Consider the following 24,184-nt stretch of genomic DNA (forward strand, 5'->3'; position numbering starts at 1 on the left):
AGTTTGTTTATATTTGCAAATTGTTTATATTTGCAAAAAAATTAACCCCAAATCCATTTTAAGTCCCTCCATATTTTTTTTACTTTTTTTAAATATTTATATTTTTAATTTAATATTTATAATTTTATATATTTTTTATTTATTGAAATTTTTTATATAGTCATATTAACGTTATTTTAATGTTTACGTTAGAGTAGTATTATATATTTATTTTTTTATGTGTTATAAATTACATAATAACACCAAGGATGACAATTGAGAGAAGTTGCCACCACCGTGGATGTATAATTTTAAAAGAAATGGCATAATAATTTGAAAAGAGAACCCCAACGCCATTATTTGGAAATGAAAGAGAATGAGGAAAAGAGTTGACCAATGCCATTATTTGGAAAGAGAGGAAAAGAATAGGAAGAAAAGAAAGAAATAGGGAAAAACAAGAAAGTGAAATAGAAAAATAGGAGAAATTTGGATAAAAATGTTGAAATAAAAATAGAAGATAAGTTAATAAGGATGGAATATCCTTTTCCAAACCAAGTAAAGAAAAGTAAAGTAAAGTAAAATGTTATTCCAAAAACAATACACAAAGCTCACATTCGACAAAAATCGATGAACTAATGCTACTCCAAAATTAAACCCCAAAGCCAAGAAACAAGTTTACAAACATCTGAAACTACTGTAACACTAAATGACAAATTCCACCCATTTAACGCGAGAAGTGACATCTTTTTTACTTTTCCTTCAAATGATCTTTCTGAAACCTCACTTCCACCCCAACTTCGCTTTCAATCCCTGCACATATCAATCAATAAATTTATATTGATTCCTATTCTTATCTTGTTCCTAAGGAAAGTTAGACTTGTTTGAAATGATTTTTTGTACCTCTCCCATCACTCTGAAGAAACCAATCACAGATTTTGCAGCTCATCTTTCAATCTGATTCCCTCGGGATGACTGCTTTACCATCAATTCCAACAAGGGGTATGTGGGAAATCTTAGACCACTCTCGTCCTTTATCGCTGGAGCACTCTTCTTTCAGCAACGGACAACTGGAAATATATAAATATCCAAGCGAGAGAAGCACGTTTTTTTTTGGAAGAGATGTTAGCTTGGGACAATCATCGATGTCCAATCCTTTAAGAGAGGTGAGGTCTTGAAAGCCCTCGGAGAACATGAATTCCAGGTTCTCAAATCCGAAAAGCGTGATACGGGTGAGAGAAGGAGGCAGCATCATTCCAGTCCCTTCTTCTGGGAACGACACCACGTTTGAGCATCCTCCACCTCCGATGGTCAATTCTTGAAGAGAGGTGAGTCTATTTAATCCCCATTCCACAAGTGACCTATAAATCTTGGGTGCGTTTGAGATTGCAAGTGATGTGAGATTTGCAAGGAATCCCTCCGATGGAAATGATATGTCAGCCGAACAGTTGTCCACACTTAATTGTCGAAGAGAGGTGAAGCTGGCCATGCACTTAGGAAGGGCTCCAAAATTTCTACAACCATCTACTACAAAAGCTCTGAAGCTGGTGCTGGGCAACCCACTTTCTTCAAAAGAAACCAAATTTGAACACCAATCCAAACAAATCTCCTGGAGATGGATGAGCTTGTCTAGTCCTCGTGGTAGAGATTTAATTCCAGATCTGAAAATTAGAATAGATTCAAGACAAGCGGTTTCCTCAAACTCTTGGGCTATGTATTCCAACTCCGGACATTCTTCAATTCTCAAACGTTTAAGCGTTATGGGAAACTTGGTGTTTGAAAATAGGCAACTCAGTTTTGAGCAGTCAGTAATACCGAGAAGTTGAAGCTGATTGCAAATATTTTTGCGCCCCTTCGATGACAAAGACATTAGAGACGGACACATATAGATAAACAACTCCTCAAGAAGACAGAGGGTACTACTCATACTCTTATTATCTTCTTTTTCATCAACCAAATACTCCAAATTCTCACAGTTTCTAATTCTCAGCTTTTTTAAATTAGGAGGTAAGTTATTCTCTGCAAAAGAAACCAAGCTTCGACAATTATAGATAGACAACTCCTCAAGAAGACAGAGGGTACTACTCATACTCTTATTATCTTCTTTTTCATCAACCAAATACTCCAAATTCTCACAGGTATCAATTGTCAGCTTTTTTAAATTAGGAGGTAAGTTATTCTTTGCAAAAGAAACCAAGCTTCGACAATTACCAATTTCCATCACTGTAAGAAATATGAGCTCATGTAAGACTTGTGGCAGTCTATTGAGCCTTTCACAGTCATATATCCGCAGAGATTCAACACGTGAAATCTTGTCAGGTTGCAATTCGGCTTCCTTGGCTTCCAAAGACTGCAGTTGAGGACAACTCGAAACGGAAATGAAACGATGTCCAACTAAGCTAAACCCAAACCATGATAGAGATGGCAACTCCTCCCAACCATGAATTGCAAAATGTTCTGAGCTTCCAAACCTCAACATTGTCCTATCTGCTGGAATATTAAACTTTGAAATGTTAGAAAGAGACAAAGTTTGCAAAGAGGAAAGCTCCTTTGCAGGAGAAGAGCAATCATCCACCAGTTCTGCACACCCTTGTATACTGAATTTACACAGTGACGGGAAACTTGATATTGAAACTACCAAATTCGTACACCAATGAATTTCAAGTTTTTGCAAGGAAGGAAGATGGGTAGGCAACCTTCCCAACAATTGAGGACAGGTTTTGATTGAAAGCTCACGAAGGCTGGGGAGTTTCAAAACCTTCTCGTCTCCTTCACAACTGTCCCACTCCTTCCAGTTTGGAAGACTCTCAAAAGACAGAATCTCTAATGATGCAAATGGATTCAATTGATTTTCTCCGAAGAGCTCAACACCAATCTTCTGTACTTGATCGAAACCAATAATTGAAAGATCTTTTAACAATGGCAACCTTCCAACTGATGGTAGTGACTTGCAGTTTTTACAATTGCGAAGCTTCAAAGACGACAAATTCTTGAGGGAAGAATCTGCTATCCAAGATGAGAATTTTACACCCCCGTAATTCTCAATGATGAGTTGCTCAAGCTTTTTCGAAGGAAGAAGAAAGTCCAACACCCGCTCTTCAACTTCTGTTTTCCTTGTATTATTCTCCAAGTCTCTACCCCATTGTAGTTCTAACCCATCAATCCCTAGCTTCTCATTTAACTTAGCTTCCCTCGCATCTTGACCATTAACATTCTCCAATCCAGAAAGACAAAAATTACCTCTAAGGTTTGACAAATTTTTCAATTCTCTAATAAGACGTCCATCACCTTCCCCTATAACAAAATTTGATAACGTTTGAAGCTGAGTTAGCTGATCAAATCCGGAGGGCATCCTTTCTATTGAATCCGCACCTCTAATATCAAGAAAATGCAAGTTGACAAGGTTTCCGATCTTCGAGGGTAAATTTTTGAGCTCTGAACAATCTCTTAATATTAAAGTCTCCAAATGATAAAGACTACACAAAGAATCAGGTAAACGATTGATTCGGGTTCTAGAAAAATTTAAGTAGCGTAGATGTTTTAAATTTTCAAACAAGTCCGGCAAATCATAGATCTCATACCCACCCAAAGAAAGAACCCTTAAGTAGCTAAGTCTTGGGAACAAATCATCCAAGACAACGTTAGATAAATAGAATACCTCATATCTTGGAGCCATTAAGCGTAAGAAAGTACGTAAAGAAGTCATTTGATAAAATGCCTCAAACTTCTTTACACTTTGATACCGATCATCGATAACATAAGCTGAGTGGCGAGAACGATGCGAAAACTTCTGTTGCTTTTCACCCTCCACTCTGCAACATATTTCTCCTGCAACTGATTGAGCTAAATCATTCATAAGATCATGCATCACGAAACGGGATTTGTCTTCACTAGATCTTTGAAAAAATGACCTTGACACTAGATCTTGAAAATATTGGTGTCCAAGACCTTTTCCTTGAATTTTAGCTTTTGATTGCAAGAAACCTTCTGCTCTCCATAACAAGATTATCTCTTCTTCTTCAAATTCATAATCTTTAGGAAATATGGAGCTGTATGCAAAGCATCGTTTCAAATGAGGAGGAAGATAATGGTAGCTTAATCGCAAAGCTGGAAGTAAGCCACATGGATCTTCTGGTAGGTCCCATATCTCGCTCTCATATACTTTTCCCATTCACTATGATCCGTAACTGTGCGTAATAAGCTTCCAATGGCTTTTGCTGCCAAAGGTAAGCCGTTGCACCTTCTCACTATGTTCTCTCCAATTTCTTTAAATTGGAGATGCCCATCAAAGTTTCTTGCTTTCAATGCATGCTGAGCAAATATGGATAAACAATCATGATGCGAGAGTTTATCCAAGTAAAACGCTTTCACCGAATCCACATTAGATGAAACCTTTTGGAGTCGAGTTGTTACAATAATCTTGGTTCCTGCTCCAAATGGAGCCCGTAAGATGGTCCAATCACTGTAACTCTCGTTCCAAATGTCATCTAAAACAAGCAACATCCTTTTCCCGTATAACTTCTCCTTCAACTTGACTTGAAGCAAGTTCAAGTCATTCTCATCACGTGAGTCAGCATCGAGGGATCTTAAAATCGTCTTTGTTATGTTAACAGCATCAAAGTCATCAGAAACGCATACCCAGGACTTGTGATCGAAAGACTCCTTAATGCTGGGATCATTGTAAACAAGCTGAGCAAGAGTTGTTTTCCCCATCCCTCCCATGCCAACGATGGAAAGGACACAAACTCCATCGGAATTGTTACTTTTGAGCAACTCAAGCATTTCTTGCTTCTCATCGGCTCTACCAACATGCTCCACAGCTACATCCATCAAGGAAGTTGGTTGCAGCCTGGGTTTGTTTCCCTTGGAAGTTGCGCCTTGAGACATGATCTCACTCAACCCCAAATTACTTCTTCGAGTGTTCAAACTATTCAGTCTATCAGTGATTGCTTGTATCTTTGAAATCATCTTAGCATTGAACATAAAAGAGAATGGAGAGGAATGACCACCAGTACAGCAGGTTGGAATGAGTTTCCGTACCTTACTAGAGCTGGCTTGTGCTTGAGTTTTTTGGAGCTTGAGACGTAACTCTTGGTAAGCGAACTCGTCCAAGACGTCATCCACATCGTAAGCTAAGTCTTGGAGATCGTCCAACCAATTCTTCACACCCTCGTCCTTGATCTGCTTCTCCTCTGCATGGTTCAACACTGCTTTGATCTCGGGTAATATGGATTGCCACAGCTTGAGTTGCTGGTGGAGTTGCCGGTGATCGGCCACAAAGTTGAGTACAGAGTCAAGCAACTTGGCAGACAACAGCTCCAAAAAGGCAGAAAGAGCAGCGTCTCCAAAGACAGACATGGTGGAATTGGGACAAAGAAATCAAAGAGAGAGATGAAGAAGGAAGGGGAGATTGAGGGGAAGGAATGGAGATGAATTGTGTATAAATGGGGTTAACAGGGAATGGAGTTGAAGTCAACGAATAGAGACAAATGAGATGAAAACACAAGAAAGTGGAAAACAGGTCACAGTTTTTGGAATGATTCTTTATTTTATTGCGTACCAATCTTTCTCTACTTTAATCAAAAGATAAGCTCATTGAAAAGAAATTCAGATGCGTTTGGTTCGGTGCATTGGATTAGAGGTGTATTGGATTAGAGGTGTAATAGCAAATTAACTGTTTGGTTGAATGTAATGGAATAGAGGCGTAATAGTAATCTTGTGTTTGGTTGAATGGAATAGAGGTGTAATAGCATAATGGAAAAAACTAAAATGACTAGAATACCCTTAGCATAAATTTGTTTTAGTAAATGATTATTGTTATTGTTATTTAAATTTTAATAATATTATTATTATCAATAATAAATATTTTAATCATATTTAAACATAATTATTATTAAATATATTTTAATTAAAATATATAATTTAATAAAATTCTTAATAATTAGCAGAAATTTGTTTTGGTAGATTATTATTGTTATTGTTATTTAAATTTTAATAAGATTATTAATATCAATAATAAATAATTTAATCATATTTAAACATAATTATTATTAAATATATTATAATTAAAATATATAATTTAATAAAATTCTTAATAATTAGCAGAAATTTGTTTTGGTAAATTATTATTGTTATTGTTATTTAAATTTTAATAAGATTATTAATATCAATAATAAATAATTTAATCATATTTAAACATAATTATTATTAAATATATTATAATTAAAATATATAATTTAATAAAATTCTTAATAATTAATATTCTTATATGAATTTACTCAAATCATAATATAGATAATTTAACATAATTATTATTAAATATATTATAATTAAAATATATAATTTAATAAAATTCTTAATAATCAATATTCTTATATGAATTTACTAAAATCATAATATATGATACTATAAAATATAATTTGAAATAATTAATATTAAATATATTTCCACAGGTATATTATGAATAAAAGCATAATCATTAATGTAATTCACAAAGGCTTTTACTTAAGAATATGGATCATGTATAAGAATGTACCATAGGAATTCTCTTTTGTTTCAAAAAAAAAAACTTCACATATCATTAGAAAAAAACTTAATATTAAATATTCTTATATGAATTTTTTAAAATCATAATATATAATACTATAAAATATAATTTAACATAATTATTATTAAATATAATTTAATAAAAATATATAATTTAATAAAATTCTTAATATTAAATATTCTTATATGAATTTAATAAAATCATAATATATAATACTATATAATATAATTTAAAATAATTATTATTAAATATAATTTAATAAAAATATATAATTTAATAAAATTCTTAATATTAAATATTCTTATATGAATTTAATAAAATCATAATATATAATACTATATAATATAATTTAAAATAATTATTATTAAATATAATTTAATAAAAATATATAATTTAATAAAATTCTTAATATTAAATATTCTTATATGAATTTAATAAAATCATAATATATAATACTATATAATATAGATTAATAATGTAGATACTTGCTAAGAAAACATGGATTAAACAAATGTCATGCATAGGCTTCTTCCAAAAAAAATTTTCTATGAACAATCATATAGGCATAAAGCAACCATGGTAAACTATGAAAAAAAAAGATCTATATGTTATCAAGCAGCAAATCTGTGTTTGTAATTACTAATATGTATTCAAAATAATAATGTATTTTCCATTTGTCAAAATTTGTGGTAAAGATCTAAGTTCTGCTCTAACACCTCCACCTCCACCTCAAACTCAAATCTTTCTTCTTTTTCCAACCCTCTAAACCTCACCCCACTATAAAGATTATTTCTGCAACGTAAAGAATCAAAGACAAATCAGTTTCCGATGTGAAGAAGAAACTGTAAACTTCAAGTTAGGTGAGAAATCCTTCTTAGCTCAGTATCAGCAAATTTTATGACATTCTGCCTTACCACAAGCCAATAGCCTTCCACCAGATGCCTCCTACTCCAAGCCAGATTATAATATTCACCACCGATATCAGGAAACCATATCCCCACCATTTTGCTAGTGGTACATAGCCCGCCCCATAGAATACAGGTGCGGATCCAATTCCATAATGAGTAATGCCTCCCATTAGGTTGGAGAGGAATGATAGAACAAGGGCTCCCTAATACGATGGAGTGCCCAAAGCAGTAGCCACAGACAAGGAGGCTGTAAACATGGCACCAATATGAGCAGCTCCACTGGCAAAGAAGTAATGCGAGTAGAAATAGAGAAGAACCAGAATGCCAAATGACATTTGCCATGAAAGACCTAATCCACCTACGACCTGTAAAAATGAGCAGATCATTGACATGAAAGGCAATTCCAAGCAGCTGAATTTTTAATTTCCATCAGACCTGTGCTACAAGCTTCGTAAATAAGGTTCCTAGTGTGATTGCCAAAGCAGAAGCATTGAATACAACAGTGTCAGAACAACTTAGCCTAAAAGAAAAGGAACATCCTAGGGCATTGTTTAATAAGACTCAAATGGACACGCCAAAGTAATATGAAAATATTAATAGAACATGAAAACAGAACTAGAGAGAGCCAAATAATCATACTGACTAGATCTATATATTACAATGTAGAGCACAAGTATTTCAATAGTTTGCATTATTTAAGACAAGATATAAATAGCCAATGGTATTCTGGTTTTTCCTTTCTATTTTCCTTTTGAGAAAACATGTGATTCCAACTATTTCCAGAAAAAGCAAAGCACCGCATGTAGATTATGGTGATGGCTCTTTGGTGATTCCATAAAAAGTTTTAGTAAAATTGGACATGGCAGATAGAAAATAAGACGAAAGTACAAGGAAAACAGGACAAACCTTAACAACGGTTTGACTAAACCATGAGATGAGACCATATTTGTTCAAATACCCAGCCATAGCGATGAGTTCTGCATGCATATTCAAGAGAAGTTGAATGAGTTAGTAGCTCATAAGAAATAAAAGTAGAGTCGCTCAAAAGAAATGTCTCATCCATACATAGAGCAAAAGAAAGGGAGGCAGAGAAAATAAGGCACTTCGCCATAGTTTTTAAGTTTAGAAATGTATTACAAATAAATGGAAACAAGCAAACATAAAATCAAATCTAGTCACTTAAATTACAATAAAACAGATGGGAATTATGAGTATAATCATATGACTAGATATTGCAAAATGACAAAAATAAAAGTATGGTACAATAAGCAAAAGTTGAAACCTAATTTTAAACATCAAATATTTTGTCTCATATCCAACACATTAGCACAACGGATTAACAAAAGGCATTAGCTTTCCATTTTGCACTATCACACATTTTCCATAGAGGGAAAAAAGAATAGGGGGAAATTTCATAACTTGATTGTAACTAAAAAGCATTCCAACATTTGTTATCCCCGTTACATATGAAGAATATAGAACAAGTGCAAGTGACCATAAATAGCTATGCATTTCAATGCATTTCAATGCCCAATTAGATAACCAACAATAAAAAGCCCATGTTTGACTGAAATTGAGAACCACTGCCATATAAGGATATCTGCACAATCAAGAAACAAATTGCCAAGATAATGAGAAATTTCTTAAGAGGGGCCATTCAAATATTTCTGTTTCAGTAATGAATGTTCACCATTTTAAATGCAACAGTGGAATACCAAAATATTTTAAACACAAACTTGGGCTCACAAGTGAAACATCATAAGTTTAGGTTTTAGGTGGCTTGTTGCTTAGCGGGTGAAGCACCAAAAGAGGCATCAATGTGGATCACAATCTTTTAGAATTACTTTCTTCTAACCAGAAAAAAAAGGTCTTTCTACTGATAAATCACACAAAATCCTCAATATCACCAGCAACATTCTACATTAAGATCATCTTACCCACATTCCCAGTTGAATTCTCCTTCACAATACATACCAAAAGCTTCAAGAATTACTGCTAAAAGAGTAGTCAATATCTTGATTATCATCTGTTAAGGAAGCATACAAATCTATTAAAAAAGGAAACCAACAACAAAAAAAAAAATTAAGTATTTCATTTTCTTCAAGCTAAAGAGAACTTACATATTGAACAATGCTGAACTTGACAACTTGGTAAAACCATCGACCAAGTTTCCATGGTTTTAGGACATATTTCATAGGAAATGAGTGCTTAATAGTTCCTTTTTCACAACTGTGTCCCAATAGTGGAGTTTTAGAATTTGCACGTCCCAGTTTTCTCATGAAAGCAATTGTCCTCTCTTCCCCACCTTAAAGCAGAAATTGAAGGAAATATTCCAAAAAGAAAATAAATTTTCTCAACATCAGCCACAACTATAAACAATATTAACGCCGAAAAATGAAGAGCATTAGAAAATAAAAGGGAGAAGAACAACGCAAAATGAAATAAACATAATTTAGGTTGAAGATTCACCTTCTCCCTCTGGTTGATCGAGAAGCACGATCCAGGAAAAAGGAAGAAACAACAAGAAATAAGAAACTCTTCCACCAGAATCCAAACCTCTCAAAATCCTAAACTCTCTGTTTCAATTTCTAAGAGAGAAAAACTACAAGAAATACTAAAATTAAAGCTACGTCAACAATGGAATCATAATATAGAAAATTAAATATCTGAATTAAGTAAAAAGAGAGAGAAAAATCTAAAGGAGAGACAAATAAGGGGACAATGTTGAAGACAACGTTGAAAAATCTAAAGGAGAGAAAAATTAAAACAGAGAAAGCCGAAGACAATGTTGAAGCAAAGATTCATACCTGAAATCGGCCTCTGATGAAGACAATGTTGAGGATTTGTTATGAAAGCAGAAGAAATGAGGACAGAGCAATACCGATGGAAGAAGAAGCAGAAATCTATGAGGGCAAAAAAAGAAACGAAAATAAGAAATGGGTAAGGATTCTCAAATCGGTGCTGGAGGGGGGTATTAGCTATTACGGGACCGGGTGTATTAGGGAAGGAACAGATTTGGGACGTAATGGGAATACAACCAACCAAACAACATATTAAGGGAGGATTAAGTGGGGCCCATCGATTAGGGGTGTATTGGCTATGCCAATACACCCAACCAAACATGAGCCAATACACCCAACCAAACATGGTGTCAGTAATTATGACTATTTAATTGTAATTATTTACGCCATACAAGTTTTTGTGTTTTAATGCCATAAGTTAGCAATAATTTAATTTTATTCAATGGATTTGAGTTATATACATTATTTTTTAGTTAAAGACTAGAATTTATTACTTATTTTTTATTTTTTTATTTTAAGTTTAGATTTGTATTAATTATTTTATTTTTTTTATTTTGATATTATAAATGTATTGATTATTTATTATAAATGTATTAATTAATTCAGTAATTATGACTATTTAATTGTGTATTTGTGTTTTAATGCCATAACTTAGCAATAAATTAATTTTATTCAATGGATTTGAGTTATATACATTATTTTTTTGTTCAAGACTAGAATTTATTACTTATTTATTAATATTTTTAAGTTTAAGTTTAAATTTATATTAATTATTTTATTTTTTATTTTGATATTATAAATGTATTGATTATTTATTAAAATATGTATCTTCAAAATTATTTTTTGAAATACATTTTTTAGGGATATTTTAACATTCATAAGAGTCAAGTTCGAAATAATTTTGTTAATATCAACGAGTTTTTCATGCCTATTGGAATCAAAGTAATTATTAGTCATGATTATAGTACTTTGACATTTATGGATAGGAGTGAGCGATCGATTGAATTAAGTGAAAATTGTTCATATTAATCGAATCCGTGAATCTTATTTTATCATCCTAACTCGATTTGAATTTTTTAGTCTCGGGTCAAGTGAAATAAAATTCAAGTCGAGCCAAATCGAGTGAAATTGTTCAAGTTAAATTAAAAAATTAAACATGTTACATTAAAATCTTGTCACTTTGGCCGTTTCCTTTCAAATTTTAGTTAAATTGTATTTCTTTAGGTAAAAAGTTGACTGAACTATTAAAATTTTAATGACACCGACATGACAATTTGCATGGAGTCCAGAGCTCTTCATAAAAAATAATAAAATTTTGATAAATTTTAAAAAATCAATAACTTGTCCATTTTAGAAATGAAGTGCACGTAAATTATCATGTAAGCCGCCATATTAGTGCCATTAAAATTTTAACAATTCAATCAATTTTTCAATCCACAAAAAGCAATTTGCCTAAAATATGAAATTTAAGAGTCAAAGTGACAGAATGAGTAAATGTCGGGAGCTAAATTTATGATTATGCTTTATGCTTTTTAAAATATAGATAAAATTATTTTAATGTGGAGTGGTTTGAAATTTTAGAATTATTTAAAATTTTCTAATATTAATAATATTGATTATTTAAAATATACATCGTAATATTCATATTCATCACGTGCAACACATGTGAGTCAAAACTAGTATATATATATACCCACAATAATCGTTATTGTATAAAAAAACTGAAATGGTAGTTCCTATCGTCTTCCTTTGTTAATGAGGATTATAGCAAACGAGTGTAATGTTAGCTGATAACATCAAGTTGGTCTTTCTAGCTTCTCTATTTATTTTTAACTTGTTTTTATAAAAAGTTTTAGCTTTTCTTTCTACTTTGGCATATTTAGATATAATGCATTATTTCATCAGTAGGCAAGTAAGAAACTAAATTCATGGGTCGGGTCAGATCAGGTCAAATTCAGAACGAGTCTAAACATATTTAGATATTATGCATTTTGTACAAAATATTTATATTTTTAAGTCCCTCCATATTTTTTTTACTTTTTTTTTCTAAATATTTATATTTTTAATTTAATATTTATAATTTTATATATTTTTTATTTCTTGAAAATTTTTATATTTTAATGTTTACATTAGAGTAGTATTATATATTTATTTTTTTATGTGTTATAAATTACATAATAACACCAAGGATGGCAATTGAGAGAGGTTGCCACCACCGTGGATGTATAACTTTAAAAGAAATGGCATAATAATTTTTTTAATCCTCTACCTTTATAAAAATTTATTTTAGTTATTTATTTAATTTTTCGTCTCTTTTAACCTTTAAACTTCAGTTATTTGTCAAATCACTCTAAAATAGATATTAAAAAATTAATAATTTATTATATATTTTTTAAAATTTCAAAATTTTAAAATTTCAAAATTTTAAATTAATTAATTGTTGATTTGGCAACCATGTGGCATTTCACTTGTATGTCACATCAACAAAATAAATGGATATTAACTTTTTTCATCCATTTTGGAGTAATTTGACAAACAATACAAGTTAAAGGCTAAAAAAAGCGAAATTTACATGACTAAAATTACTATTTTGGAAAGTTGAAGGGCCAAATAAGTCATTGTGCCTTTTGAAAAATACTACAACTTCCATAGATGTTGAATACATTCATCTTCACCTCGCCTTGTCTTGCATCACTTCAATTTGATTTTTATTAATTATTTCTAATCATTTTAAAGAAAACCAATATTTAAATATATTTTTTGTTGAACAATTTTTTAAACATAATACCCTTTAAATAATCATACATATATAAAAGTAAAATAATAAATTTATATAGAAAAACGAAGCCAGATAATTAATTATCATATATGCTCTATATTCAATATTCAAAAAAATCCGCTCTACCAGGTTGGAAGGTGTTTTCATAATATAGGGAAAAGACTTCAGAAAGGTCGAAGTTGAATGTGATAATGCACTTTTTGTTGAATTGATTTGACTTCAAGATGCCAAACTTTGCTGCTCAAAGAACTTTTAAAATGCTTCTCTCAAAATCTTTTGTTGCTCTCTCCCATAAATGGGAAGTGAAAGAATGAAGAATGGGAAAAGAGATATTGGCTATTTTTAGCAAATGAGAGCCTTGAAAATCCGACCTTTATTTTAAGGAAAGTGATTGGATGACTTTGAAATTTTTGCTTGATTCATGGGAGAGAAACCTTGAAACGAGGATGGGCCTAGTCGGAACAGTTGTTTCGGGACCACAAATCCGATAAGGAAAAATTTATTTTTCTTATATTTTTATGGTTTACAATTTCACAGAATAATTCTGTGAAAATTTTGTTCGAAAATTTCGATGTTTGGGCACTCAGTTTAGTCAAAAGTACTAAATTGTAAAAAGTGCAAAAGTTGAGTTCTACATGTAGAGGTGTCCAATTGTTATGAAACTTTAAATTGGAGGTCCTTATATGGTAATTAGACCATTTTTTAAGATAGTAGACAAAAATGGATATGAGATAAGTGAAATAGGAAATTTTTAAGTTAGGGGCAATTTGGTAATTTAGTAATAAAAAGAATTAAAAAGGGAAAAAGATGACAAATTGTGCTCATCTTCTCCATGGTGAACGAAAATAGCAAGGGAGAAGCCATGGTTAGGGTTTTCAAGCTTCCAAGCTCCATAGTAAGTGATTCTAAGCCCCGTTTTTAATGTTCTTTACGTTTTTGGAGTCCCGATAACTTGATTTAGCTTATTCTAGCAATAATTTAACCTAGGATTTATATTTGGAAAAATAACCATTGGTGAAATGTGTTTATTTTGATGTTTTATGGTAGAATATGAAGCTTGAAATTATATTAAACAACTTTTGCTAAGCGATTTTAAGTGAAAACGAGTAAAATGACATAATCGGTAAAAATACCTAATGTTCATAAGTACATGTTAGAGTGGAAATTTTATGTTTCCATAGAAGGGAAAAATGTTAAGCATGTCATAAAACATAAGAATAAGGGATGAAATTTAATTTTCGAGCTTTGGGACAAAAGTGTAAATATGCAAAAGTTTAGGGGAAAATTGTAATTTTTCTAAAGTTTGAGTCAAGGACTGTTTTGATAAATGTGAGTATTAAATTATCTAAATTTTCTATTATAGATCAAGAAGAACAAAATCCGGAGTTAGACTGGGGAAAGAAAAAGATTGAAGACTAAATTGCTAGATTTGATAGTATTTTGTACCGAGGTAAGTTTACGGTAAATAAATGCAATATTTCAATCATTATTAATAATGCTGTTATTTTCCAGCAATTATGTAATTGCTTCATGAAATTATTTAATGTTGACTCAAGTATGAGATGACAAAGAATTAGTGTTACAATCCCCGTTGAAACATAAGGAATGTATCAGATACAAATGTCATGACATTTGGATAAAGAGATCTCATGTAAGACCATGTCTGAGACATGACATTGGCATCATTGAGATTATGAGAAGTCCTATGTAAGACCATGTCTGGGACATGGCGTTGGCACCAAGATGAGAGGTCCCCGTAAGACCATGTCTGGGACATGGCATGGGCACCGATATGAGAACTCCCATATAAGACCATATCTGGGATATGGCATTGGCAGTACAAGAAACATCCTATGTAAGACCATGTCTGGGGCATGGCTTTGGCATGTTATTATCATAAAAGAGACCCAAGTATCCTTATTAATCCAATGTGGGTCAACGGGCTAGTAAACAAATTATGTTCCATGAAAGTTCAGGTAAAAGCATAAATAGCAAATTCAGGTGAGTTATAAGAGTTAAGAACATATTATGTTATCAATTGAGAACCAACATTTCAGCAAGAGAAGAGTAAGTTATAATCATGAGTTATCTAAGTAAACAAGTAAGTGAACGATTAAGAGATTAAGTAAAGAGGAAATTAGCAATCATGATACTTGAGTATATTTATTTGTGTTAAATGTTGTTATTTATTTGCTTGTAAACTTACTAAGCTTTATGGTTACTTCCTTTATTTTCCTTCTTTTATAGTATTACAAGCAAATTCGAGAATCTTAAAGACGTCGGAGAGCACTCACACTATCAACAACAACAACAACTCGGTATTTTATGATGATCAATGTTTGAGCTATGGCATGTATAGGGACTTAGTCATTTTGAATGTATGTCCTTATGATATTGCTAAAGGATGATGTGTAAATATGTGATAATGTTTAGCTATTAAAATGGCTAAGTAAGAATATGCTTGGTATTATGAATGCCTAGGTGATAGTTTATACCTAGAAATTATGAAAGAGTAAAAGTTTGCAATGAAACAGTTTTGGGACAGCAGCAGTGATGTGATTTTGAAAAATCACCAAGGATAGTATAAAATGAATTAGAGAGTGAATGATATATAGAATTAAATCTTATCGAATCTATTTTCATATAAAAATAACGGTGTGGGTAAAGGAATTTTTTATTCTGAGATATTTGAATTTTAGTGAGACAGGGTCAGAATGGCTTCTGAAGTCCCCTGTTCTGACTTTAGCAAATCATTAAAAATTTTAAAGAAATAAATAGAAGTTATAGTATATATGTTTTGACTCCTTATTTAGTCTATTTTCATTAGAAATAAGTGGTAGCACCATATGAAGTCTATAAAATGAGATAATTAATTTTTAGTGATGAGAGGTCAAGACTGTCAAACAGAGAAACAGGGGAGACTTTAACTAATAAAATGTACTAATTGGACAACCCAAAAATTCTAAAAATTTTATGGTATGAAGTTATATGAGTCTAGTTTCGGATAAAATTTATGGATCTAAATTTCGAGTTTTGTAACTCAAGTTATAATTAATTTAATGACTGCTGCCCAGGTGGACAGTTTTATTGTAAACAGTGAAATAAATTATTTTTATTTGTTTAAGTAATCGGAAAATTTTTAATGTTCCCGATTGGGACCCGAACCATTTCCGTTGCATGTTTTAGGGTTCGAGATTTCTTTTAGGGACATATTGATTGAATGTGAGTGAATTAATTTGAAAAGCAACTTTTTTATGCTCCGAACTAGTAAGTTAAGTCAGGTAACGTCTCGTGCTTGACTCCGACAACGGTCTCGGATAAGGGGTGTTACAGGAGCAATGATCTTCAGACTTAAGATTTGTTCGAAACATAGGATGCTTCTCTTAATCATACAATAATCAGGTTTAGTCCTATTTAACAGTTAGGAATATTTAATTGGATTTTATAGGTACATTTTCTTTATGCTCTTAGTATATGAACTGTCATTCTAATACTTATATTTAGAAAGATAAATATTTTAATATAATATCATTTGTATTATCACTTTCTAAATTAATATATAATGTTTGTAATTTATATAGTGTTTGGAAAGTTACATAATAATTAAATTTAGATGTAATTTATTGTAATTACACAAGTGTGACATGCAATGGTGAAGTCAGGGAGACTGGCAGGAGCCCTGACCCTCCTAAAATGGAAAATTTTCTATTTACGCCCTTTATAATTTATAAAAAATTAAATTAAGAATAGTAAAATGGCACTTTGCCCCCAAAAATAATAAAAATTTGATTTAAACATATAAAATTTATAAAGATATATACTATTAAAATGGTGAAATTACATTTTTACTATCATAATAATATACAATTTAAATCCGCCCCCAAAAAATTTTCTGGCTCCAACCCTGGTGACATTCTAAATAACCATTGTAATTTTTTTAAAATATAAAATATGTAATTGTATAATTACACTAAACATGACACGTGGAATTGCAATACAATTACACACCGTCAACTAATTATTTTGTAAAAACTATCTGGATAACTATACTTAACATTCAATTATTTGGTGCTGTTCGTGGTTGACATATATTGGGTTGATAACTAGTTGGGCGTGTTGATTAAATTTAAGTAGTAGCTAATACCAATTGGAAGATTGCAAATTAAGGGTTTTGTCATTCCCGTATATAAAAACAAGAGACAATGGGTAGACATACAATTACTCAGAGAAGGGAAGCTTGGTTCAATCTTTATTGGATTGAATAATGAGAAGTTGAATATTTTTTTAAAGTAACATTTTGAATTTAAATTTCATTGACAGAAAAAGAAAATTAAAATATTTCTATTATTGTTTACGATTTAATTGAGATATAGTATATTTATTTAATAAAGGGTTAAAAAAAAATCTAAACCGTGGGACCATTGTCGGCCCTTTACAAAGTAGGGCCTTTTGGTATAATTATTTAAATAGATCCTTCTCCTTCGGTCCTTTGGGAAACGAAGGCCGGGCCTTCGAGCGGGCATAAAAGCGGGTTTAAAACCCGATGTCTCGGTGGTTCCAACCACCGTTTGCGGAGGGGCTACGGTGGTCTTTGGCAAAAAAAAACCATGTTTTTCTGAATTTTGTGGACCAAAATCGTTGTTTTAATAAAATCAAATCGTTTATCAAAAATAATCACTTCCGAGGTGACCCGATCACACCTCATAAAAAAGGATTAGTGACGACTCCCGTTTTCATTTTCATTTTCAAAATCAAAGTCGACCCTTTTTATCAAAAATGGTTTCGATAGCTTAGATCTAAGTTGATTTGACAGTCAATGTCGAAGCTCAGATATCTAAGAAGAAAACTATTTAGATTTTGATTTGGATTTTGATCTGTTGATTCGTGATGTTTAAAGCTACTTAATGAAAAAAAATTGAATTGTAGAAGAGTAATTTAATGATTTTATATGTAAATTGTTTATTTTTGTTATTTATTGTGAAATTATAGATTTCTATAATCAAACAATTTGTGCATATTATTACTTATAATTAATTATTATAGTTGGTCAATAAATTTTGAATGAATCCTTTATATCATAAACATCAATCAAATTATTATTTTTGCATGTATCATTATGATATATCAAAATTTTTATTTCAAATTAATTATTTGAATATAAAATATCTTTCAAACCTAAAAATTAGAGTAATTTTACTTTGGCATAATGATAAAAAGTTAACCCCTAAAGCTTACCTCTTTTGTCACTTTGGCCTTAATTCGTTTTTTTTTTTTGGAATATTTTGGCCGTTTCCTTTCAAATTTTAGTTAAATTGTATTTCTTTAGGTAAAAAAGTTGACTGAACTATTAAAATTTTAATGACACCGACATGACAATTTGCATGGAATCCAGGGCTCTTCCTAAAAATTAATAAATTTTTAATAAATTTTAAAAAATCAATAATTATCATGTAAGCCGTCATATTAGTGCCATTAAAAATTTTAACAATTCAATCAATTTTTCAGTCCACAAAAAGCAATTTGCCTAAAATTTGAAAGTTATGAGTCAAAGTGACAAAATGAGTAAATGTTAGTAGTTAAATTTATGATTATGCCTTATGCTTTTTAAAGTATAGATAAAATTATTTTAATGTGGAGTGGTTTCAAATTTAAGAATTATTTTATGTTATTAAATATTGTTACTATTAATGATATTAAAATTTTCTAATATTAATAATATTGGTTATTTAAAATATACATCGTAATATTCATCACGTGCAACACATGTGAGTCAAAACTAGTATATATATATATGTGTTAACACCATTTTTTTGATAAAACGGGGTCGACTTGGGTTTTGAAAAATGAAAACGAATGTGGGAGTCGCCATCAATCTTTTTTGATAAGGTGTGATCGGATCACCTTGAAAAGTGGCATTTTTTAATAAACAATTTGATGTTATTAAAACAATGATTTTGGTCCACGAAATTCAGAAAAACGAGTTCGGGAGTCGATTACGTACGAGGAAGGATTAGCTCCCTTGTAACGCCCAAAAATTGGTACCTAGTTGGTTAGCTAATGTCTTGATGTCGAAAATTGAGAACTTTGAAGAATTTTAAAAATACGAACCTTGTATTAAAATGTTAAAATTTTTTGGGAAAATGGGCATATTTCACGTTAATCGAGAAAAAGAATCATATCCAGTAAATTAGGATACAATGTCTCGAATTCCCGATACGCGAACGAATACCAAAAATTTACTTATTTAAAATATATTTAGTTATCTCGAATTTTAGAAAAAAGAGATCAAGCCCAGTAAGTTAGGACTTGATCTTTTCTTAATTTCCGAGGTCGTTTAAAGCTTAGGTTTAAAAAAAGACTCGTGTATTTGGATTTATCGTGAAAATCGAGACCCGATAAGTTAGGGTACGACCTTCTTGAATTTCCAAATGCAAAAATACTAACTTTATTATTTTTTAGAAAAAATCCTCATCTCGGAAAAACAACATGTCATATCCAATGCGTTAGGACACGACTTATTGAATTCCCGATAATGGACTTTTTACTTCTGTTTTTTGATTAAAGAGAATGAGGAAAATAGTTGACCAATGCCATTATTTGGACAGAAGAACAAATGTCATAGTGCGGCTATAGTGCATGCTAGCGACAACTAAGGTTGGGAAAAAGAGGAAAAGAATAGGAAGAAAAGAAAGAAATAAAATTGAAATAGGAAAGAAAAAACAAGAAAGTGAAATAGAAAAATAGGAGAAAATTGGATAAAAATGTTGAAATAAAAATAGAAGATAATAAGGATGGAATATCCTTTTCCAAACCAAGTAAAGATATATTCAAAATAAAGAAAATATTATAAGATTGAAGTTTAATGTGAAATTGTTCATCTTATTCTTCCTTATTATATCCTATCCAATATAAGAAAAGTATAAAATAAACAACAGACAAAGCGAAGAAACAAGTTTACAAACATCTGAAACACTAAATGACAAATTCCACCCATTTAACAACAGAAGTGTCATCTTTTTTACTTTTCCTTCAATGGATCTTTCTGAAACCTCACTTCCTCCCCAACTTCGCTTTCAATCCCTGCACATATCAATCATTAAATTTATACTCATTCCTATTCTTATCTTGTTCCTAAGGAAAGTTAGACTTGTTTGAAATGGTTTTTTGTACCTCTCCCATCACTCTGAAGAAACCAATCACAGATTTTGCGACTATCTTTCAATTTGATTTCCTCGGGATGACCCTTTTACCATCAATTTGAACAAGGGGTATGTGGGAAATCTTAAACCACTCTCGTCCTTTATCGCTTGAGCACTCTTCTTGCAGCAACAGACAACTGGAAATACTTAAAAGTCCAAGCGAACGAAGCATGTCTTTTTCCGGAAGAGATGTTAGCTTGGGACATTCACTGATTTCCAGTCTTCGAAGAGAGGCGAGGTCTTGAAAGCCCTCGGAGAACATGAATTCCAGGTTCTCAAACTGGAAAAGATTGATACGGGTGAGAGGAGGAGGCAACATCATTCCAATCTCTTCTTCTGGGAACGACACCACGTTTGAGCATCCTCCACCTCCGATGGTCAATTTTTGAAGAGAGGTGAGTCTATTTAATCCCCATTCCACAAGTGACCTATAAATCTTGGGTGCGTTTGAGATTTCAAGTGATGTGAGATTGGCAGGGAATCCCTCCGATGGAAATGATATGTCAGCCAAACAGTTGTCCACACTTAATTCTCGAAGGGAGGTGATGCTGGCCATGCACTTAGGAAGGGCTCCAAAATTTCCACAATCAATAACTTTGAAATCTCTGAAGCTGGTGCTGGGCAACCCACTTTCTTCAAAAGAAACCAAATTTGAACACGAAAACAACCAAATATTCTGGAGATGGATGAGCTTGTCTAGTCCTCGTGGTAGAGATTTAATTCCAGAAACTATAATTTTAATAGATTCAAGACAAGTGGTTTCCTCAAACTCCTCGGCTATGTATTCCAACATTGGACATCCCAAAATTCTCAAATGTTTAAGCGTTATGGGAAACTTGGTGTTTGAAAATAGGCAACTCAGCTTTGAGCACTGGTCAATTTCGAGAAATTGAAGCTGATTGCAAATATTTTTGTGCCCCTTCGATGACAAAGACATTAGAGATGGACAGTTATAGATTATCAAGTCCTCAAGAAGACAGAGGGTACTACTCATACTCTTATTATCTTCTTTTGCATCAACCAAAAACTCCAAATTCTCACAGTTTCTAATTCTCAGCTTTTTTAAATTAGGCGGTAAGCTATTCTCTGCAAAAGAAACCAAGCTTCGACAATTATCAATTTCCATCACTGTAAGAAATATGAGCTCATGTAAGACTTGTGGCAGTCTATTGACCCTTTCACAGTCATATATCCGCAGAGATTCAACACGTGAAATCTTGTCAGGTTGCAATTCGGCTTCCTTGGCTTCCAAAGACTGCAGTTGAGGACAACGCGAAACGGTAATGAAACGATGTCCAACTAAACTAAACCCATACCGTGATAGAGATGCCAACTCCTCCCAACCATCAATTGCAAAATGTTCTGAGTTTCCAAACCTCAACATTGTCCTATCTGCTGGAATATTAAACTTTGAAATGTTAGAAAGAGACAAAGTTTGCAAAGAGGAAAGCTCCTTTGCAGGAGAAGAGCAATCGTCCACCAGTTCTGCACACCCTTGTATACTTAATTCACACAGTGACAGGAAACTTGATATTGAAACTACCAAACTCATACACCTATGAATTTCAAGTTTTTGCAAGGAAGGAAGATGGGTAGGCAACCTTCCCAACAATTGAGGACAGGTTTTGATTGAAAGCTCACGAAGGCTAGGGAGTTTCAAAACCTTCTCGTCTCCTTCACAAGTGTCCCACTCCTTCCAGTTTGGAAGACTCTCAAAAGACAGAATCTCTGATGATGCAAATGGATTCAATTGATTTTCTCCGAAGAGCTCAACACCAATCTTCTGTACTTGATCGAAACCAATAATTGAAAACTCTTTTAACAATGGCAACCTTCCAACTGATGGTAGTGACTTGCAGTTTTTACAATTGCGAAGCTTCAAAAACGACAAATTCTTGAGGGAAGAATCTGCTATCCAAGATGAGAATTTTACACCCCCGTAATTCTCAATGATGAGTTGCTCAAGCTTTTTCGGAGGATGAAGAAAGTCCAACACCCGCTCTTCAACTTCTGTTTTCCTTGTATTATTCTCCAAGTCTGGACCCCATTGTAGTTCTAACCCATCAATCCCTAGCTTCTCATTTAACTTAGCTTCCCTCGCATCTTGACCATTAACATTCTCCAATCCAGAAAGACAAAAATTACCTCTAAGGTTTGACAAATTTTTCAATTCTCTAATAAGACGTCCATCACCTTCCCCTATAACAAAATCAGATAACGTTTGAAGCTTGGTTAGCTGATCAAGTCCGGAGGGCATCCTTTTTATTGAATATGCACCTCTAATATCAAGAAAATGCAAGTTGACAAGGTTTCCAATCTTCGAGGGTAAATTTTTGAGCTTTTAACAATCTCTTAATATTAAAGTCTCCAAATGATAAAGAGTACACAAAGAATCAGGTAAACGATTGATTCCGGTTCTAGAAAAATTTAAGTAGCGTAGATGTTTTAAATTTTCAAAAAAGTCGGGCAAATCATAGATTTCATACCCAGACAAAGAAAGAACCCTTAAATAGCTAAGACTTGGCAACAAATCCTCCAAGACAACCTTAGTTAAATAGAATACCAGATATCTTGGAGCCATTAAGCGTAAGAAAGTACGCAAAGAAGTCATTGGATAAAATACTTCAAACTTCTTTACAATGTGATACCAATCATCGATAACATAAGCTAAGTGGCGAGAACGATGCGAAAACTTTTGTTGCTTTTCACCCTCCACTCTGCAACATATTTCTCCTGCAACTGATTGAGCTAAATCATTCATAAGATCATGCATCACGAAACGGGATTTGTCTTCTCTAGATATTTGAAAAAATGACCTTGACACTAGATCTTGAAAATATTGGTTTCCAAGACCTTTGCCTAGAATTTTAGCTTTTGATTGCAAGAAACCTTCTGCTCTCCATAACAAGATTATCTCTTCTTCTTAAAATTCATAATCTTTAGGAAATATGGAGCAGTATGCAAAGCATCGTTTCAAATGAGGAGGAAGATAATGGTAGCTTAATCGCAAAGCTGGAATTAAGCCACATGGATCTTCTGGTAGGTCCCATATCTCGCTCTCATATACTTTTTCCCATTCACTATGATCCGTAACTGTGTGTAATAAGCTTCCAATGGCTTTTGCTTCCTACACATTAATTTCCAAGCCCAGATAACATTGATACCTTAAATGGTTAGAAACAGAGGAAACATACAAGAAGCTAAGACTAACCTCCAAACCTAGTTCATAAGCCTTCTTAGCAACAAGCCCAGCCCCGAGCATGACACTAGGGTTTGATGCGTTTGTACAGCTGGATAGGAGTGAGCGATAGATTGAATCGATTGAAAATTTTTCATATTAATCGAATTCGTGAATCTTATTTTATCATCCTAACTCGATTTGAATTTTTTTCGAATTAAGTCAAGTGAAATAAAATTCAAGTCGAGCTAAATTGAGTGAAATTGTTCAAGTTAAATTAAAAAATTAAAGATGTTACTTTAAAATCTTGTTATAATATAATTAATTAAATGTTATATCACATAAATTTGAAAAAAAATTCAAAGTAAAATAATAATAATAATAATAAAAAATACTTTATTACAATAAACTTGAATCATAAATTAACTTATTTAAGTCCTCAAAATTATTATTCTAGAAAATTTTTACTTTTTAAACTTTCTTTATATATTTTTTTAGAATTCTTTTGAAAAAGTTTATAATTTTTTAAAGGGTAAATTACACCAACAATCACTCAACTTTAGTATAGCTGACAAAACAGTCACTTAAGTTTCAATTCAATCATTCAACTTTCGAAAAATAACAAAACAGTCACTACTAACTATTTTCCGTTACAAAAGGAATGTTACAAACTGCGCTTTGTTTTTTTGTTATTCTTCATGCCCATTTTAAGGTCCATATTTGAGATATGTGACTATCCCTCCCAACAATATTATTTTCAAGGTTTATTCTAATGTCTCCCATTGAAAGCACAATA

At 32.1% G+C, this 24,184-nt stretch overlaps 3 protein-coding genes and 1 non-coding gene across 9 annotated transcripts in view; all 4 read right to left on the reverse strand.

Moving 5' to 3' along the window:
• The window catches only part of LOC107887459 (putative disease resistance RPP13-like protein 1), a 66,159-nt gene extending 60,469 nt beyond the window's left edge, over positions 1-5,690 (reverse strand). Inside the window, exons 1-2 of one of the 2 annotated variants that reach the window (XM_016811723.2) lie at positions 880-5,689; positions 444-789 (exon numbers count right to left, since the gene is read on the reverse strand). In XM_016811723.2, the coding sequence (XP_016667212.2) occupies positions 929-4,147 (3,219 nt within the window). In that variant the 5' untranslated portion in view covers positions 4,148-5,689 and the 3' untranslated portion in view covers positions 444-789; positions 880-928. Of the gene's footprint in view, positions 1-443; positions 790-879 lie in introns of those variants that run through there. The other variant, XM_041092508.1, reaches the window with a different exon arrangement.
• On the reverse strand, positions 4,151-5,334 carry LOC121217303 (putative disease resistance RPP13-like protein 1). The gene is made up of 2 exons (XM_041092826.1): positions 4,217-5,334; positions 4,151-4,163 (listed from the first exon to the last, which is right to left on the reverse strand). The coding sequence occupies exons 1-2, from the start codon at positions 5,332-5,334 to the stop codon at positions 4,151-4,153; spliced, it is 1,131 nt and encodes a 376-aa protein (XP_040948760.1).
• A 1,439-nt stretch (positions 5,691-7,129) lies between the features above and the next one.
• LOC107887460 (uncharacterized) lies at positions 7,130-10,476 on the reverse strand. 5 transcript variants are annotated; one of them, XR_005913180.1, is made up of 6 exons: positions 10,239-10,476; positions 9,901-10,033; positions 9,552-9,736; positions 9,369-9,457; positions 8,338-8,408; positions 7,130-7,796 (listed from the first exon to the last, which is right to left on the reverse strand). It is a non-coding gene; the product is annotated as an uncharacterized protein (transcript). The 5 variants fall into 5 exon arrangements; XR_005913181.1 differs by having other exon boundaries at positions 9,901-10,045; XR_005913182.1 differs by having other exon boundaries at positions 9,901-9,909; positions 10,239-10,475.
• A 9,753-nt stretch (positions 10,477-20,229) lies between these two features.
• On the reverse strand, positions 20,230-22,467 carry LOC121217304 (putative disease resistance protein At3g14460). The gene has a single exon (XM_041092827.1). The coding sequence runs from the start codon at positions 22,465-22,467 to the stop codon at positions 20,230-20,232; it is 2,238 nt and encodes a 745-aa protein (XP_040948761.1).
• Positions 22,468-24,184: the final 1,717 nt, after the last annotated feature.

The sequence above is a fragment of the Gossypium hirsutum genome, chromosome D05 (assembly GCF_007990345.1).
Source record: "Gossypium hirsutum isolate 1008001.06 chromosome D05, Gossypium_hirsutum_v2.1, whole genome shotgun sequence".
NCBI classification, from domain to species: domain Eukaryota; kingdom Viridiplantae; phylum Streptophyta; class Magnoliopsida; order Malvales; family Malvaceae; genus Gossypium; species Gossypium hirsutum.